Source organism: Vipera ursinii (genome assembly GCF_947247035.1).
Source record: "Vipera ursinii genome assembly, chromosome: 1".
NCBI classification, from domain to species: domain Eukaryota; kingdom Metazoa; phylum Chordata; class Lepidosauria; order Squamata; family Viperidae; genus Vipera; species Vipera ursinii.
In genome coordinates, this window is record NC_139512.1 from 121440790 (window position 1) to 121460319 (window position 19530).

The 19530-nt window shown below is 39.7% G+C and overlaps 1 protein-coding gene across 1 annotated transcript in view; it reads right to left on the reverse strand.

The window, feature by feature from the left end:
• SLC11A1 (solute carrier family 11 member 1) overlaps positions 1-2848 on the reverse strand; it is a 28464-nt gene extending 25616 nt beyond the window's left edge. Inside the window, exons 1-2 of the mRNA XM_083353704.1 lie at positions 2830-2848; positions 2205-2326 (exon numbers count right to left, since the gene is read on the reverse strand). Coding sequence (XP_083209830.1) covers positions 2205-2326; positions 2830-2842 — 135 coding nt within the window. The 5' untranslated portion in view covers positions 2843-2848. The remainder of the gene's footprint in view (positions 1-2204; positions 2327-2829) is intronic.
• Between the last annotated feature and the right edge of the window lie 16682 nt (positions 2849-19530).

The window sequence follows — 19530 nt, forward strand, 5'->3', positions numbered from 1 at the left end:
GATTTACAGCTATATGTTTAACAGCCGTTCGAAGTTACAATGTCAGTGGAAAAAGTGACTTATTACCAGTTCTCACAGTTATAACTGTTTTTGGCACCCGTGATCAAAATTTGGGCGCTTGGCAATCGGTATGTCTTTACGATGATTGCAGAATCTCAGGGTCACGTGATCATCATTCCCAGCTGGCTTCCAACAAGAAAGATCAACAGGGGAAGCTAGATTCACTTAACGAATGTGTGATTCACTTAACAACTGCAGTGATTTGCTTAACCACCATGGTAAAAAAAAAGTCACGAAATATGGTGTGACTCACTTAAGAACCGGCTTGCTTAGCAATGGAAATTCTGGTTCCAATTTTGTCCATAAGTCAAGGACTGCCTGTACTTCTCCCTGTCAGGAAATTCTTACATATTTCCAGATTGGATTTCCTTCTGATAAGCTTCCACCCATTGCTTCTTGTCCTACCCTCAGGCCTTATGGAGAATAAATCAACACCCTCTTCCCTGTGGTAGCCCTTCAAGGCTGGGAAGACTGTTATCGTGTCTCCTCTTGCTTTTCTCTTTGTTAAGATAAATATACCTTGTTCCATTAGATATTCTTCATAGGATTTAGCATCCAGACTCTGTATCGCCTTTGTTGCTCTTCTCTGCATTTTTTCCCCCACAGAGCTCCAGCTTCTTTTGAGTATTATGTTGATCAGAACTGGATGCAGTGTTCCAAATGTTGCCTCCCCAGTGTGGTATAGAGCACTACTATCACTTTCCTTGGTCCTTGATACTTTCCCTCTGTTGATGCAGCACAAATTGTGTTGGCTCTTTTGGTAGCTAAAGCACACTGCAAGCTCATCCTTTAGAGATGGTCCATCTCTTGGTATAGAGCACTACTATCACTTTCCTTTATTCTTAATACTTTCCCTCTGTGTTGGCTCTTTCAGCAGCTGAAGCACACTGCAGGCTCATCCTTAAGAGATGGTCCACCAGGATGCCTAGATCTCTCTCATAGGCCAGGTATTCCCTATATAACAGTGATGGCGAACCTTTTAGAGACCGAGTGCCCGAAATGCAACCCAAACCCCACTATGTATCATTGGGTGCCGATTGGACGTGGCCCATTGGGTGTGTGTGGCCCACTGGGTGTGTGTGGCCCATTGGGTGGGTGTGGCTGTGGTGGTAACGGCAGACTGGGTGGGACTAAAAAGTTCAATCCATCAATTCCAACTTTGCGAGATCTTTTTTTTCCCCATGAGAAGTTGAAATTGATTGATTGATTGAACCTCTTTATTTTTTGCACACAGCAGCAGAGGCCTAAAGTGAAAAGGTTTTGTAAAACCCAGCTGAAGGCCTAGGACTGGGGCGACGGCCTGCGTGCCCACAGAGAGGGCTCTGCGTGCCACCTGTGGCACGTGTGCCATAGGTTCGCCACCATGGGCCTATATTGTACATGTGTACCTATCTTTTTCTGCCTGAGTGCAGGTGGTGTGATTCAGCGTCAGCCTGTGGTTTCGGCAGCTGAGTCAGACAATTCTGAAGAGGAGGAGGAGAAGGGGTTTGGAGAGCCTTTGGTGTCAAAGGAAGGTTCTGATGCACCACAGAACTCTCAGCCAGGCCCCTCCCGTCTTGTTCCTCCTCAGACCCAGCTGTGTCAGCCTGAAAGATTGGAAGAAGACGATCCACAGCTGGCTCTGTTCAGGGATGCTAGGAGCAGGAGGCAATCTAGCAGAACTGAGCAAAGGAAAGCAATGAGGCAACTCGGGAGAAGGCAATGAGAAGCCACGCCTTGAGACTGCTGTTTAAAAGGGGAATGTGTGGGAGGTGCCATTTGAAGAGCTTCTGATAAAGTCTTGGTCTGTATTTGTTTAACTTTTGTTTGAACTTTTTTGTTTAGCTTTTGCAAATAAATTTGGTTGGATTAGTTCCAGCCTATTAAATATAAAAAGGGGTTGTCCCTGACATTCCAACAGGGCCGGTTGTAGGCTGGAACAGAACAGCAGGATCTTACTTTATAATAATCAAAAAAGGAGTTGGCTACAGTCAATTTGGCAGAATGGCTGGGTTTAATTATCATGCTCAAGTCATAATATAGTTCATTAACATGCTGTGTGAGGCCAATTATGCAGTGAAGCTGATCGTTCCAAAAGGGCTTTTTGGTCAAGAGTAAAACACCAGCACAACAATCAGTGTGCAAACTCGTAGCCAAAGTCTTACCCCACCAACATCTGGAATCACAATCCTCTCATCCAGGTAGGTTTGATCCTGGTCCTCCTGGTGATCCTGTAGATTTGGTGAATCAGTAGCACCATACTGAGTTTTCCTTCGAATTTTGTTCCCTAGGAAAGTTCAAAAGCAAGGAGAGAGATCAATAAAAATGAACAGAACTCTAGAGAGTATCCTGTACTGTGATGACTGAAGCAATATCACTATATTTTCTGCTACAATAACAGTGCCTAGCATTTTCTTGTAGTGTGAACATTCCTTCCCTCCCCAGTTTTCAGCTCTTCCCTAGGCAATCTATGGGAACGTTTTTGATGCAAAATGCAATATCAATATTTTGCAAGTATTTAAAATCTTGACAGCAGCAGCCAGTAATGGAAGAAATGGAGTTTTTGAACAAAGGTACATCAACTTCTTTTCCTATTATCTGTAGAACTTGAAAAATGAAACTAATTGCATTGTAAATAGTATGCCCATAGGCAGCTATAGAATTACTTCCAGGAAAATGAGAAATATTTTCTCAATGTCTTGAGAAAAAAAAGACGAAGTATCCTCACAAATTTAAATACATCTTTACATCAGTTCTAAGAATATTAACGAAAGACTATCCATACCTTACCCTGTTCCTGCATACCTCTTCCCACTTAGTTCATGCACAGTCCAAGTAACTTTACTTCTGTCTTTTTGATGAGTCTCACAGTCTGGATAAACCAGCTTGGTAAGTCCACGCTGATCCCTCCCAACCAGTGAAATCATATTTGCATATTCAGCTAGGGATAGACATTAGCAGTTTACTGCAATCTCTGAAAATATTCTGACCAGGAAGGGATGGATATAAAGCTCTTGTGTTGATTGTCCCAAAAGGTGGTTGTCCTGGATTGGTTATCTGCCTAAAGTGTTTTCCATTGCTTATAGATGTTTAATATGTAAAAACACATATTAAAATAAATATATGAGATCTTTCGCGTTTCAAAGGGAAAAAAAATAATGCATTGGTAAACAAGTCAGATAAACAAATGTTATTTATTTATTTGCAGATACAAGCAAATTATTCTTATGAAAATGTTGGGCATAGTTTTTTTTTCCAAATTCTAAAAATTATAGAATGTATTTTCTTTTGGAGTAGTACCATAAAATTATATATCAATGGAAAGATAATTTAATCAAGAATGTAATGCAACATAGTTTGTTCAATTATCCGTACTGTTTTCTACGAAAGGTTATAGCCAAATAACCAGAAAAAGGAAGCACAATTTGCTTAGGTTGATATCAGGTAGCTTTCCTTGATCAGATTGTAGCCAATGAGCATGAGTGTTTAGAGAGCCAATCAGGTGTCGTCTTGTTTTGGCAATGAGCCAATCAGTTCACAGTAGGATTCAGTTATTGATGTCATGTATTGAAGCTGAGAGGAGGACATTTGTCAGTGTGTTATGTGATCACTATCAAGTTGGTTGGGGTTTTTTTTCCATTCACTTAGTGAGCTTGTAAAAAGTAATAATGGTGCAAAGAGTTGACTGGTTGCCCAGAAAGCGATGTAAAATAGTATTATTAAGTGAACAAGGCTACAGTTATAAAGAAATTAGAAGAAAAATTGGTGGAAACTTAACCAAAGGTGGCATTTCTACCTTACACTTTTCACAAAAGGTTTCCACAATTTTGGCCACTACTGTACTTTGGAGATTAAAACCATATATTTTCATTTACCTGAAGAAAACCATCTGATGTCAAAAATAAATAGCAATGTACATGAAAACATGAGCTCTTACGTACAATACTTATGAAGCACAAGGTGTGAATACTTAGTTTAGTATAGCTCTGTGCTGGCATAGTCTATCAGATAAAAATAAAGCCAGGTAGCATGACTAAGGCATAAATGCATACATATTCTTGGTGCTAGACTTCCTTTATTAAACAGGCTTTATAACACACCTTCCAGCTTCAGCACAAAGCTCAAAGTGAAATCAATTAAAAATGAGACTGTTACCTACGAACTGTTAAGCAATATAATGAATAATTAAACCAAGATAGGTGCAGTATGGCAGATAAAACAGTTATATTTGTCCAGCTCCCACCTACATGTTGGAGCATGGCCAAGGACATCCCTTTATGCTCTCTCTGTATAAAATTCTTCCTGGCATTTGCTGTTCTACATTTGCTACACCTATTCTTAAAAAGGATTCAAACCTGGAGGAATGGCAAAAGGGTATTAATAAATTTGTCTGGGCAGGGAAAAGGCCACGAGTCAAATTTAAGATTATGCAGGATACGCGTGAGAGATGTGGTCTCAAAATGCCTAACTTTAAATTATATTATGAAGCTGCTGCTTTGTCAGCGATAAGTGATTGGATTAATTTAACACAAGGAAGATTATTAAATCTTGAAGGTCATGACTTGTTATTTGGTTGGCATGCATATCTATTGTATGATAAGAAGGTGGATAATGTGTTTAAGGTGCATATTTTAAGACATGCTCTGTTGCGAGTTTGGAAAAAGTATAGATATAAGTTAAATTATAAGATACCTCTATGGGCAATACCGAAACATGCAATAGAAAATATAAATGATGTGACTACATATAAGGAAAATTTAAGTTTGGAAAGGAATGTATGGCATTTGAAGCCGTATAATCTCTTATGAGGAGAAAAGATTGTTCAAATCTGGTTTCAGTATGGGCAACTACAGGCCAGGTGGAAAGAAGTTCAGAAAATTGGTTTTTCAATTACTGATGAAAATTTGGTAAAACAAATTAGGAATCAGGGTCAAGCACATATTAAACGGATATATCTTGCACTGATAGAAATTGATTCAGAGACAGAACTTGCTAAAGATTGTATGATAAAGTGGGCTCAGAATTTCCAAGAAGTTATTACAATGGATATTTGGGAAAAGATTTGGGTGAGAAATGTAAAATTTACGCAAGCTCAAAATTTAAGAGAGAATTTTTATAAAATGTTTTATAGATGGCATTTAGATCCCAAAAATTTTTTAAAAAAATTAGCAAGTATGTATCCGAATTACCAGCCTAAATGTTGGAGGTGTGGTGGTGAAGATGCTACGTATTTTCATATATGGTGGACCTGTAAAAAGGTTAAAGCATTTTGGATTAAAATTTGGTGGAATATGCAGAAGATATTTAAGAAAAGGATAAAATTTTGTCCGCAATTGTTTTTACTGGGCATTACTACTGATACTACTGTTGTGGACACTAAGTTGATGTTGAATTTAATTACGGCAGCAAGACTTTTAGTAGGGCAATATTGGAAGAAGGAAGAACTGCCGACTATAGAAGAATGGACTTTAAAAGTTTCCAACCTGGTGGAAATGGCAAAGATTTCAGCGTATTTGAAAGACCATTCGCAACAGAGATATATTGTGGAGTGGAAAAAATGGATTGATTACATCCAGAATAAATATGGGACTAAAAAGTTTCATTTAGCATTTGAATAAGTAGTGAAGTGATATTTATATTGCTTGTAGTCATTTTATAAGAGTTAAAGTGCGATAGACTTAATAACTTATTGTTGTTAGCATATGGTAGATTATGATTGTTTTTACTTTTATACCTTGTATTTAGCTCTGGGAAGTCGGGGAGGGGGGAAGGGGAGGGAGGGAGGTGTTGGGTGAGGGTGGGGAAGAGGGGGCAAGAGGGGGTGGTTGGGAGGGGTTTTGTTTTGTTAAAGATAAAATGTACTGAAAAACTTTTCAATAAAAAAAATATAAAGCCAGGTAGCATGACTAAGGCATAAATGCATACATATTCTTGGTGCTAGACTTCCTTTATTAAACAGGCTTTATAACACACCTTCCAGCTTCAGCACAAAGCTCAAAGTGAAATCAATTAAAAATGAGACTGTTACCTACGAACTGTTAAGCAATATAATGAATAATTAAACCAAGATAGGTGCAGTATGGCAGATAAAACAGTTATATTTGTCCAGCTCCCACCTACATGTTGGAGCATGGCCAAGGACATCCCTTTATGCTCTCTCTGTATAAAATTCTTCCTGGCATTTGCTGTTCTACATTTGCTACACCGATCTGGTATCGTGGCGATAAGGCACTTTTCCAGGCTTCTCCCTTCAAATACTAGTGGTTTTTTAAGAACCAGGCTTTCTTTCTTCATGCATGCACATACACACACTCACACGTGTGCAAACACACACACACACACACACACACACACACACACACACACATACACCAGATGAATGGGAGGAATATTTTGCAAACTGGCTAGCAGCACACACAAATAAAGGTGGATGAGTAGGAAGAATTAGGACTTAATTCTCTCTTGTGAAGGAGATGGTTAATTCACAAATTTGGAAGTGGTGTACATAGTACCTTGAATGATTAATTGGTTTGGAGCAGAAAGAAACAGCACTGATCAGTTGGTATTCTTTGCATCAAAAACCAACTATCATGCCATAGTTAAAATATATGCTGGAAAGGTTTCAATTTTGGTGAGATTCAGCATCTTACGGAACATGAGTTGTCCGCTTCCCTAGTGGCTATCTTTAAAAAACCCCACATCTGTTGTGTTTTGCGTTTGGTGGGGCTTCAATACCTGTAATTGTTAGTGCTGTGGTTAAGGTACTGGTTTAGGACTGGATTCAAGTACAACATCAGCTGCAGAAACTCATTGGGAGACCCTGAGTCAATTTTTTTTAGTCAACCCAACCTCCCTCTCAATGTTGCTGTGGAGAAAATAGATGGAGTGAATGTAATGTATATGTCCTCAAACCCCTGAGGCAGACTATCAATCTAGAATAAATAGTATGAACTTGGGCTGCTTCTTATTAGTCATATCAGTGGTAGAATTATAAGCCTGGGTGCTGGATTATTCTAAACAGGTTTGGTTCTGGGAGAAGGAAGGCAGATTTGCTTGATGGGAAATAAATTAAGCTACTTTCAGGTTGCTCTAGACCAGATGTGTCCAATCCGTGGCTAATGAGCCACATGAGACCCTGGACAACTAGTAATGCAGCCCTACCAGATCACAAACTTTTAAGGTTATTATATGGTGTTATGTTCATTAACTATACTATATATTTTGTGTGCAGCCCAGATTGGACAACCATGTTCTGGTCTAGAGTAGTGGTGAGGAACTATGGCCCTTTTATGACCTGTGGACTTCAATTCCCAGAATTTTTGAGCCAGCATGGCTGGCTCAAAAATTCTGGGGGTTGAAGTCCACAAGTGATGAAAGGGCCATAGTTCCCCACCTCTGCTCTAGAGAATTGTATTTATAGATCCATGCATGTTTTCTTGGCATAAAAGACAAGGGGTTTGCCACTGGCTTTTTCAAAGACATTGTTTCAGTTTTTCAATCTGGATTTTTAACTACCCCAAGTGCTAATCAGTGATAATATTGCTTCACCAGACAGGGTCATGCTATAACTTTGATAGCCTTGCCTACAGCATACCAAAAATGGCTTGGTGACACAAGTATTATCCTCTAGTCCTTAACAGTGGCCTTGGCCTTGACTCCAGACTACAGTTTGCAGAACCTCTTCCTTCTGTCCCACAAAACAAACCAGAGAAGAGTGGAGAAAGTTGGAGTAAGACAGTGCTGCACCATATAGTCTTTATATTGTTCTGACAAGACTTGGAGTCCCTTCAGGCTGGGTAAGTGAGGAAAGACCCCCTCCCCCCCTTTGTTGGATTGGAACCAGAGCCTTTAGTCCTCTTTCAGTGGGTGATGAGAGCCAGTTGACTGCAACTCAATCTTGTGGCTATGAGATCTATGAGCACAGACTTATACTTATCTGAGATCACCACTAAGTTTTTCAGTGGAATTGTTGAATATAATTTCCCCCCCCCCCCCAGTTGAAATCACTGTCAGGGCGAGACGTTCTGAACAACACTTAATGGCTTCAGTTAAGAGAAGTCCTATTACTGCCATCTGCTGGCTTGTGCATGAAAATATACATCATGTTAAATGGTTGCATTAACCGAGCGTGTCTTAAGAAGATGGGTAAACTTAGTCGCGGTGCCGCAACATTTGGAGGTGCTACCTTGATTTAACTGAACTGTGACTCTTAAGCAACAGTTCAAGTGGTGCAACTTCCCATCTCTCCAGAGTGAAGCAATGGACTTGTATGAAAGGCACGGAGTTTTGGCAGAAGGAAAAGGAGGCAATCTATCTCCTCCAGCCTGTAATTCAGCAAAGGAAGTTTTGAGGTCCTTTTTATTTCTGTTAAGAAACAAAGGAAACACACTGGAATGGAGTCCAAGAAAAGGGCAGAAATAATCAGCTTTGAGACATCGTGGTTGCCTCTTCTCTTCTGTAAGTATCCTTTTTAAATCAACATTGGTAATATCCAAACCAAGTGGTATTGGCCAGCACATACCACTGCTGATTAAAAACATAGAATGTCCTCAGGATCACAGATTTCAGATTTCAGTAGGTAATCACCTCCAAAGAACTTAAAACTCTGTTTCTGCAACTCATGTGGTTACAGTATTGAAAAATGCATAATTATACCATGGTTCAATGTTATGGAACCTACATGTTAGGCAGAAATTCTTTCACAATTTTATTGTTACATTTCATGTTTGTTCATTTTCTTAGCACGCTTCGATAATTTTAACAGCTGGGTAATAGGCAGACATTTAAAAGCAACCGAATTAACATTAAAAAACGGGCTTTGCAGAGTTGAGTGATCTCAGTAAAGTAAATCCTATATGCAGCACATCTACCCAGAATTAAGAATTGAATGAGGCTTATTCACAGCAACTGTATAAAGATTGCAACCTGTAAAGCTACCTGGTACAAATCCATTGAAAGAAAACTAGATCAAGCATGAAAATGTACACTGTTTTTTTTAAGAAACCATTCTAACAGTGCACTCATTTATATTTTCCTTCTTCTAAATGAAAACATAAATAAAATAAGCGCCTATGGAAGAAATGAACATGATTTTTTAAAAATCACAACAGGAACAGATGATATAGTTTTTATCACTGAACAAATGAGTACAATTTGATGTAATCTACCTGAATCTTGTGATCCCATTTAAAAGTTTGTTCTGTCAAGAGTTATCTTCAGATCAGAAGCAGTGTTAAGATCTTCACAAATGATAAAAGCTGAGGAGAAGTCACCACATGCCCTAGAGTTCATTAGCAAGAAAAGAGTGGGAAGAAAGGAAGGCTTAACAGTGACCTCGTTTTGGTTACTCTTGGATTTCACAATAATGTAAAAGGAGAAGTGTGTACAAAACGACAAAAAAAATGTATAATTTTCTCTTACACATAATGTTTGGCATTGAGAAGCATTGCCTCAGCAGCACAGCTTGAGCGTTGTAACAGAATTGCAATTTATCTTGTTTTGTTTTATTATAGGGACACTTTTAGTCTTTGGCATTTAAAGAAATACTTTTGTGATTTTTCTATGTCAAGTGCCAAAATAATGTGATCAGCAGTATGTGCCTCAAGCTACTAAGTCAAGCTTTATCTATCAAGGAGGTAAGCTTGGGGTCTAAACATCTAAAAGGACCCCTGCACACACATCCTTCTATTTATTCAGGAAAATTTTCAGATTAAAAAAAAAATCTTCTGGATTTTAAAAAACAGAGCCTTTGCTATGATTATATTCTGATCTTGGAACATCTGAAGAAGAAATGCTTGGAAAGCACATCTGGGAGGAAATCCAAGAATTCAGAAAGCCTAAACAAGTTTCATTGATTGTCCATGATCCATGTGTACACTGACATCATGGGCACATATAAGTATAGCCAGGGCTTTTTTTCTCATAGAACGCTCAAAACGGAGTTCCGGCACCTTTTTTGGATGCAACCTTGTAGGGTAGGCAAGGCGGGTTGTACGACATGTGTGAATTCCGGCACCTTTTTCTTTTACAAAAAAAGCACTGAGTATAGCTACATTTATTCTGACAGGACTTGTGAACTTTTAATAACTGGGCAATAACTAGATTGCCATTGGATGAAACATTAGTAAATCAGTCAGATGCTGGCCCTGATTTCTGAATTACCTTTCTCTGACCCATTCCTGTACTGAATTGCTTTCAGAAGTGGCTTGCCAACACCTTCTTTCTAGAGCTACACAGAGAATGTCTGGCCCCAAATCACCAGGACTTTTGTGTCGAAGGAAGGTCTAGAACACAGGTCTGCAACCCGCGGCTCCGGAGCCGCATGTGGCTCTTTCAGCCGTCTCCTGTGGCTCCCAGTCCTCTGCCATGTGCAGTTCAAAAAAAAAAAGTGGGACTAAAAAAGTTCAACCAATCAATTCAAATATGCAGGGTAGGTGCATATCTCGCCTTGGCTCCACTCTTCAGTCAAACCCTGTTCTGCGCATGCACATGCACACACATTTTTTGCAGCTCCCAGTTTTTCCTTTTGGGAGGGAACCGGTACCGAGTGGCTCTTTCACTGTTTCAGGTTGCTGACCCCTGGTCTAGAACATACAGTGTCCCAGCTTCTATATTCAGCGTCTTTAACTGTTACACCAAACAGGCACACATTATTTTTATATGTAAAGTTAATTCATGTTGCCATTCTTTAGCAACATAAAGAATGTTGCTGAACGACAGTTTGGTGTTTTATTTTCTGTAATTGTTATATTTCAGCATAGCAATAACAGGAAACAAAACACTATAATTACCAAAAGAGCTGCAATAATACCTTCGGATTTGGTAAGTAGATGATCTTAGTTAACCTAGGTTTTCCTAAAAGCCTGCTGTGCGTTTTATCGGTTTGCCTCGACAGTGGCTTACTGAATAGCTTCAGTGATTCCTGTGGGGAAGCTTGCAATAAAAGGATAGCTTACCAAGGAACCCTTCCAGGATTTCTCAAGGCACAAACAGTTCAGGCCAGTTCAGTCATGCTGAGGGCATCTGCATGAAAAGAGAAACATTCAGGGCATTTCTTTGCCTTTTCTGTTCGCCAGTGACAAGAGACCGAACCCAGGATTATTTACCACTTTTCTTAGCATACAAGGTAGTGCTTGACTTACAACATCTCATTTAATGACTATTCAAAATTGCAATGGCATTGAAAAAAGGGACTTATGACCATTTTTTCACGCTTATGACCGCTGCGGCCTCCTCACGGTCGCGTGATCAAAATTTGGATGCTTGGCAACTGGTTCATACCTACGACAGTTGCAGTGTCCTGGGGTCACGTGATCCCCTTTTGCAAACTTCTCACAAGCAAAGTCAATGGGGAGGCCAGATTCACTAGACAGCTGTGTTACTAACTTAACAACTGCAGTGATTCACTTAACAGCTGTGGCAAGAAAAGTCGTAAGATAGGAGCAAAACTCACTTAACCAATATCTCCCGCAGCAAGCTAAATTTTGGGCTCGGTTGTGGTTGTCAGACAAGAATTATCTGTATTGGGCTCTCTTGAATGTAAAAGATCTTGAAGAATCTCTTTTCAGGGGAAGGACGCTATGCCCTGGCGAATTTAAGTGGCCTTACTTTTCAATAGATATGCAATTGCAACAGAAGGACTGGATATAACAGAAGTAGGAAAAGTGGACACCAAGGACGCAATATGTAATAGTTATGATTTGCTAATGTAAATGCTGTACTCTAAACTGTAAGGTGTAAGAAAAGAGAAGTGCTGAGGTAAGCACTAAGAGACACAATGTAAAGAAGTGGACTGGGGTGGGAAGGACAATCCTGTGGAGTAGTTCCTCTTCTACTGGTACTGGTTAATGGAAAATGCTAGGCTGGTCTTCTCCTTGCCAGATGTTCCCACTTAAGAGTCCTTTCCCATGAGGTATACGGTGGCTCAGTGGGTTAGGATCTGAGCTTGTCGATCGGAAGGTCGGCAGTTTGGCGGGTCGAATCCTGAGTGCCGCGTAGCAGAGTGAGCGCCTGTTACTTGTCCCAGCTTCTGCCAACCTAGCAGTTCGAAAGCACGTAAAAATGCAAGTAGAAAAATAGGGACCACTACGGTGGGAAGGTAACAGCGTTCCATGTGCCTTTGGCATCTAGTCATGCCGGCCACATGACCACGGAGACGTCCTCGGACAAGCGCTGGCTCTTCGGCTTTGAAACGGAGATGAGCACCGGCCCCTAGAGTCAGAAACGACTAGCATGCATGTGCGGGGGAACCTTTACCTTTACATATATATATATATATATATATATATATATATATATATATATATATATATATATATATATATATATATATATATATATATATAAATAAAAGGTTCTGGTAATGGTTTTCAAAGCCCTACATGGCATGGGTCCGGAGTACCTTAGGGATCACCTGCTGCCGGTGTCAACTTCCCTCCGCCCTGTGCGCTCCCAGAGGGGGCCTCCTCAGGGTGCCCCCAGTCAGAGAATGTCGTCTGGTGGCCCCCAGGGGGAGGTCCTTCTCTGTGGGCGCCCCGGATTTATGGAATCATTTGCCGATTGAGCGCTCTGGATGGCACCCGACCTTTGCTCCTTCCGACGCTATCTGAAGACTTATTTGTTCGAACAAGCCGGCCTGGCCTGATGGGGGATGGGTTTAGGTTTTATTGCTATTTTAAATGTATTTTAATCTACTGTTTTAACTTGGGCATCTTGTTTAATTCTTTTTTAGTTTTTGTATCCCTGTACTTTTATATGTTTGCCCTGTTCACCGCCCTGAGTCCTTCGGGAGAAGGGCGGTATACAAATAGTTGAATCTAAGTTTAAGAAGTTGACAAAAGTTTAGATCTTGGTAGAACATTGTTCATTTTTAAATCTGTATGATTCTGGTACAAGCTGTATACCAAAACAATCTGTCTTTAACACTGACATAGACCAGGTAGCCAAAGAAAAGCTTGGCCAATTGAGTGGCAGATATAAGATGCCCTGACGAGAGCAGCAGCCTTTGGCAAAGACTAGGAAAAGAAGGCTATTTGGACAACTTGTAGATGACAGAGCAGCTGCAGCTTTTTGAGAATTGAAATTTTGATTAATGTTTTTTACTAGCAAAACATGACAGAACTTCCAATAAAGCAAGAGATATTAAACAGCTTTAGAGCCTTTGAGGAAGAGGGAGAAGGGGGAAAAAAGGTTTCACTTTGTCCAATTTGTTGCATTACTGCTTTTCTCAGAACTTGAACTTCATAGTATGCTTTTGGTTTCTGCTTTGGGTTCTCGTTATCTTGCACGGAGACTGTATGGACTGGGTAAGTATCCCTGCAGACAGAAAGGAACTAGAGTAACTTTTGTGCATTAACATAGATCAGTCCAGAAAGTGATGGAAAAACACCACAGCGTAAAATTCAAATGACTCAGCAACGGTCTGTTGTTAAAGGAAGCGTTTTGCAAAAAATGTCAGCTGGCTGCCTCTGAAAAACCTTACTCCTGCCTGAATATGGGATTTTTTCCCAGCTAGTTGGGCAGCAACCTTCATTTGGTGCAACCAACTGGGCAGTGTGTCCCTCATACAGAAGTTTGGAGCTACTCTGCTTTTTGGTCCAGTCAGACCCCTAACTTGCTCTGATATGGGGCAGGACCTTTTTGATTGATCTGAAAAACCTAAATAGAATCAGACCACAAAGTCACCAGAAGCTGATCTGGAGTCAAAAGAGGATCTACCAGATACTCTTGGTCGATCATGAATTTTAAGCAGATAATGAACCCACAATTATCAGTCACTACATAAGATAATAATAATAATAAGTTGGAAGGGACCTTGGAGGTCATCTAGTCCAACCCCCTGCTCAGGCAGGAAACCCTATATCATTTCAGTCTCTTCTTAAAAACTTCCAGTGTTGGAGCATTCACCACTTCTGGAGGCAGGTTGTTCCACTGGTTAGTTGTTCTAACTGTCAGGAAGTTTCTCCTTAGTTCTAGGTTGCTTCTCTCCTTGACTAGTTTCCATTCCAACTAACTAGTTTAAGTTAGTTTAGTTAGAAACACTTTCTTCACTATCATAGTCGTTCCATCTGGCCCACATAAGTCTTTGGGTTATTTGGAGTTGTTGGAAACCTCAGCTAGAAATGTCATATTCCTTCCTTTTATGTCTAACAGTCTTAATCTTTCATTCATTCAAGTGATGCCACAGGACTTGACTTTTTTCTTTCTTTTTTTACCCCCTTTTCACAAGATTTAGCCAAGGTTCAGCAAACCTTTTTTCTACATTCAATACAAAACAATTATCTAGGTCACTCTCGTTTATTATTTGTAATCCCCTTTTAATTTTTAAAGCATCAACTCATTTCTTTTGCGTGTCCAATGAAACATTTTTTTTCCATTTTATTCTTGCTGCCAGCCATTTTTAGATCCACTTTCTATGACAATTCTGTCTCTGATTTAATAGATAAAACTTGTTTCTTTTCTGTCATTTTTTCCAAAACATCTTTTGGACACAGTCTATTTATAGAAGCCAATATCGCTGTTGACATTGTGTTTATTAACTTCTGATTCCATTTTTCAAAAGGATCCTCATTATTTCCAATGTTATTTATTTATTTGCATATCAAACTTCTTAACTTCCATCTCTCTCATAGACAACCCTGATTCATATGGCTATAAAAAAAAGGGGGGGGAGTCAAGCATAATCAAACTTGTAAGATTCTGTTGCAATAGTCCATCTTAATAAAAGCAGTTTCATACTTCCACGGAATTAGTTTCTTGGCCTGATCTATATTATGAGGCTGACAAATACAGACTTTGAATGAGTATACCTTAATAATATGGTTTTAGGTTTCTCTGCCACAGAGATCTAGTATCTAATTTTCTTTTTAGCCTGGTCTGAAAACCCTTATCGAGCTATATGTAAGCCTGAAATTAAGATTGCAATAGACCAGTTGTCCACTTACAATAGATTCTGATCCAGTAAAGTAGGCTAATCTTACAATCCCTGTACGAAGGTTCGTTAGAGAACAACAGTCATACATATCTCTCACCTATCACTATTTATACCTCATTGATTATGATAGGATATTAGAGCTACCCAGAATGGACAAGTTGTAGTATCAGAAGTGAAGTGGACATTTAATATTTTTATAATGATAATTTGGTTAATAGAAGTGGGCTTGTTAAGATTCAGCTATGAAAATATGCAGAATTATGTCATCTTAATGCTAATCAAAAGGCGAAATACCACTGATTTGTACTGTTGGAAATGCTGCTGAAATACAAACACAGCTCTTGAAATTATATAATCAACAATGCTCACAGTGCTGTACCACGGATAATGTCTGTGGATTCACAGACTGGAATCTGTATGCTTTCTCTTTAAATGAATAAATATTCTGAATCAGTTGCATGTCTAATGTCTTCATGAATCAGCAAATTAAGTTCCTTGACCTTTCTGCCTCAACATCTGACTGTGGCAGCACATGTGGAAGTTCCCTCAGTCATGAAAGTGTTGATAAGGTCCACACGCAGAGAGCTAAATAATGATATAGGGAAAAACACGGTGCGCTAAAATGTTGGTGCATAGTTTCCATCGGAACCTTGACTCTCCAGTAAGTCTGTGCACATATCAAAACTGTGTAGTATTTCTTAAAAAAAAAATAACCCAACTCTGCAGTGTTGTCAAAATTTCACATAATCCAGACCAGGAAGCTAACACCAAGAATACTATTACTTCCTTTATTGTAAGGTATAAAAAAACAAATAACAGAAGTAAAGAGAATAAAAAAGCTTAGAATAGAATGACAGAGTTGGAAGGGACCTTGGAGGTCTTCTAGTCCAACCCCCTGCTTAGGCAGGAAACCCTATACCATCTCAGACAAATGGTTGTCCAATCTCTTTTTAAAAATTTCCAGTCTTGGAGCATTCACAACTTCTGAAAGCAAGTTATTCCACTGAATAATTATTCTAACTGTTAGGAACTTTCTCCTTAGTTCTAGGTTGCTTCTCTCCTTGATTAGTTTCCATCCCTTGATTAGTGTCCTGCCTTCGGGCACTTTGGAGAATAGCTTGACTCCCTCTTCTTTGTGGCAGCCCCTGAGATAGTGGAACACAGCTATCATGTCGCCCCTCGTCCTTCTCTTCATTAGACTAGGCATACCCAATTCCAGCAACCGTCCTTTATATGTTTTAGCCTCCAGTCCTCTAATCATCTTTGTTGCTCTTCTCTGCACTCTTTCTAGAGTCTCAATATCTTTTTTACATTATGGTGACCAAAACTGGATGCAGTGTTCCAAGTGTGGCCTTACCAAGGTGTTATACAGTAGTGGCCAAAATTGTGGAAACCTTTTGGGAAAAGTGTACATTTGAGGTTTGATGACTAATAACACCACTTTTGTTGGAGTAGTACCATAAAATTATATATCGATGGAAAGATAATTTAAGAATGTAATGCAACATAATTATCTGTACTGTATTCTATGAAAAGTTATAGCCAAATAACCAGAAAAAGGAAGCACAACTTGCTTAGGTTGATATCAGGTAGCTTTCCTTGATCTGATTGTAGCCAATGAGCATGAGTGTTTAGAGAGCCAATCAGGTGTCATCTTGTTTCAGCAACGAGCCAATCAGATCACAGTAGGTTTTAGTTACTGATGTCATGTATTGAAGCTGAGAGGAGGACATTTGTCAGTGTGTTATGTGATCACTATCAAGTTGGTTGGGTTTTTTTGTGTTCTTTCATTTAGTGAGCTTGTAAAACATAATAAAATTAAAGTAATGGTGCAAAGAGTTGAGTAGATGCCCAGAAAGTGATGCAAAATAGTATTATTAAGTGAACAAGCCTACAGTTATAAAGAAATTAGAAAAAAATTGGTGGAAACTTAACCAAAGGTGGCATTTCTACTGTACACTTTTCCCAAAAGGTTTCCACAATTTTCACCAGTACTGTAAAATGGTATTAACACTTCATGTGATCCTGATTCAAAGTAACAAAATCCTGCAAGTCTGAAATTGCTTCCCACCTCCCCTGCCTTTACATTCCAGAGAACTAGAGAGGGTCAGTCATGTCTGAGACAGTTTCTTCACCCCCATTCCTGCTTCGGACTCAGATTTCTCTTAGCAGACCTTTGTCTAGACTATAGGTTTACTCCTGTCTGCCATGATTATTCTCACAACCCATTACAAGCTGCTTTTTCAATGTTTTATTATTAGTAATAGTATTAAAGAACTATTATTGGTGAGAGAGAACCTCATGTAGAACCTCAAGAGGCAAAAAGGAAAAGAAACCAAGAACATAACCAGAGGCAAACAAAAATTATACTTGTGAGTATACATAGGACTGCACACGTAATATTAAGCAGAAGTACTAACGTCTTACATTTCCAGATTTAATATTTCTTCCCAGAACAAATGAAGTTTTTTAGAAGAAGCATTGCTAACAGAGTTAAGAAACGGCCAATTTGAATGAATGTTTCCAGAAAGGGTGTTAGCTGGCCCTTGGGATGGTTTTTTTAGGGAAAATGTCTGTGCATATGAGAAGGTCCTCCAAGTCAGGGGTTCCTAACCCTGGTTTGCAGACTGGAACAGGTCCAGTGCCCATTGGGAACCAGGCTGCGCAAGCAGTGGGAGAACACGCAAAGCTCCATTTGCACAAGCGGCAGGCACTCGTGTGAAACCATTCTCTCCCCGCACCTGCTGCCGTCACTACTGGTCTTCGGAGCTGGAAAAGTTGAGGCCGTTGCTCCAAGTTTTCAGCAGTTTTCAGTAGGTGTCATAATTTGCCATGCCTATTTGCACATTCCTTGGGTCTAATGCCAAGTCTAGCTACAAAGCAAGTCACAACAGCAACTTCTTTGTTCCTATAATAGCTTATCAAATTCCATATACCTCACATTATCACTTCCTGCCTTCTCTGGATACACACAATAATGAAACTGCTAGCCTTCAATAAAGACTGATTTTATCTCAAGGAACTGAGCAGAACCTAGCCCCAAACTGCATCATTGACCTCTTTGTCAATGAGTCATTCAGACAACAAGACGTGAGAGGAATAGAGGGAAAACATCTCAATTTGAACACCAGAACAGCTAAAGATGAATGTAAGTTGCTTCCTCAGTGACCCCAGAAGATGAAAGCTTTGTTGTGAGAACACGTCTGACAAGAGTTATCGGATATTGCTTGAGCTGTGGGTAGGGGACGTGAGGTCATGCCCCAAAGCTCTATAAAACTTATCTAGGTCACTTTGTTGTTTATTACCATGGGCTGCTTTCTCAGTGGGAACTCTTGCCTTCCCCTACCTATGCTTTTGATACTCCATGCCATCAGGCTATGGTGTTATGATTTCACAGTTCTCGGAATTTTCACACATAAATTGTACTTGGCAGGTTTTGCTGGAGGGTGGGAAGAGGTCATGATTCATAGCAACCAGTCATTTCTGAAACCAAAAGCAGATTCAAGTAGACATTGTAGCCAATGGTGGTTTCAGATCTAGAAACGTTCATGAGAAACATAAGACAATGAAAAAAAAAGGGAAAATGAGAACAAAAAGCAAAGGACAATATGAAGTGCTACTGGGAATCTGCCTTGGCTTGAAAAAATTATCCTTTCAAACCTCTGTCACTGCAAAAGAAAGTTTCTTGATGTGCTTCTTTGTGGCATTCTTACTGTATAGTCAGATGGCCAGGAATCTCACAGAAGGATGAAGATCCATTGTTTTGCAGATCTGGGAGCTTGAAAACCCATTTGCTGCAGAGAGACATTCTACGCTGATCAGGGTGCTTTCAAGATAGAAAGGGAGATTGGGCTGAGACTTAGCCTCATGACCAGCTGATTGCCTTCTGTCTCCATTTTTTTTCTCCTAGATGAGTAATGCTGTTTCCAGGAGGAAGGGCTGAGGAATTTTACAATTTTACAAAGGGCTGAGGAATTTTACACATGTGAAGATTAAATTAATCAAGAGGAGTCTGGTAGCACCTTCTCAGGCTAATAAAATTCTCCTACTGCAAAAATTATCCTACTCATATTCAAGCAAAACTCAAGTTAGCACCTGTATGTGCTCTCCAAAATGGTTAAGCGTACTTCTTTGGTTAAAGGTCTTTATTTAGTCCCCAATGAAAACAACTAGCCCGCCACCTCTAGTTGCTGAGAAGTATTTGCACATGCCCACAATGTTCTTGGGTGGAATGTGAAAAAAAATATCTCTATGGCATTTTTATTTGTTATGAAGCTATTAATGCAACAACTTCTATTTGAAGGGAGAAATTGGCAACCTTGAACTGGAAGGAATTCTTAAAGCAGCGGTCTTCAAACTTGGCCCTTTTATGACTTGTGGACTTCAGCTCCCAGAATTCGTCAGCCAGCATGCCTCACACTGGCTGAGGAATTCTGCAAATTGAAGTCCACAAGTCATAAAAGGGCCAGGTTTGAAGACCCCCGTCTTAAAGTTTGTTGTAAAGCAAGTCAGCCATGTTGTTTATAATCCATAGGATAAAACCTGAAGAAATGGTGAGG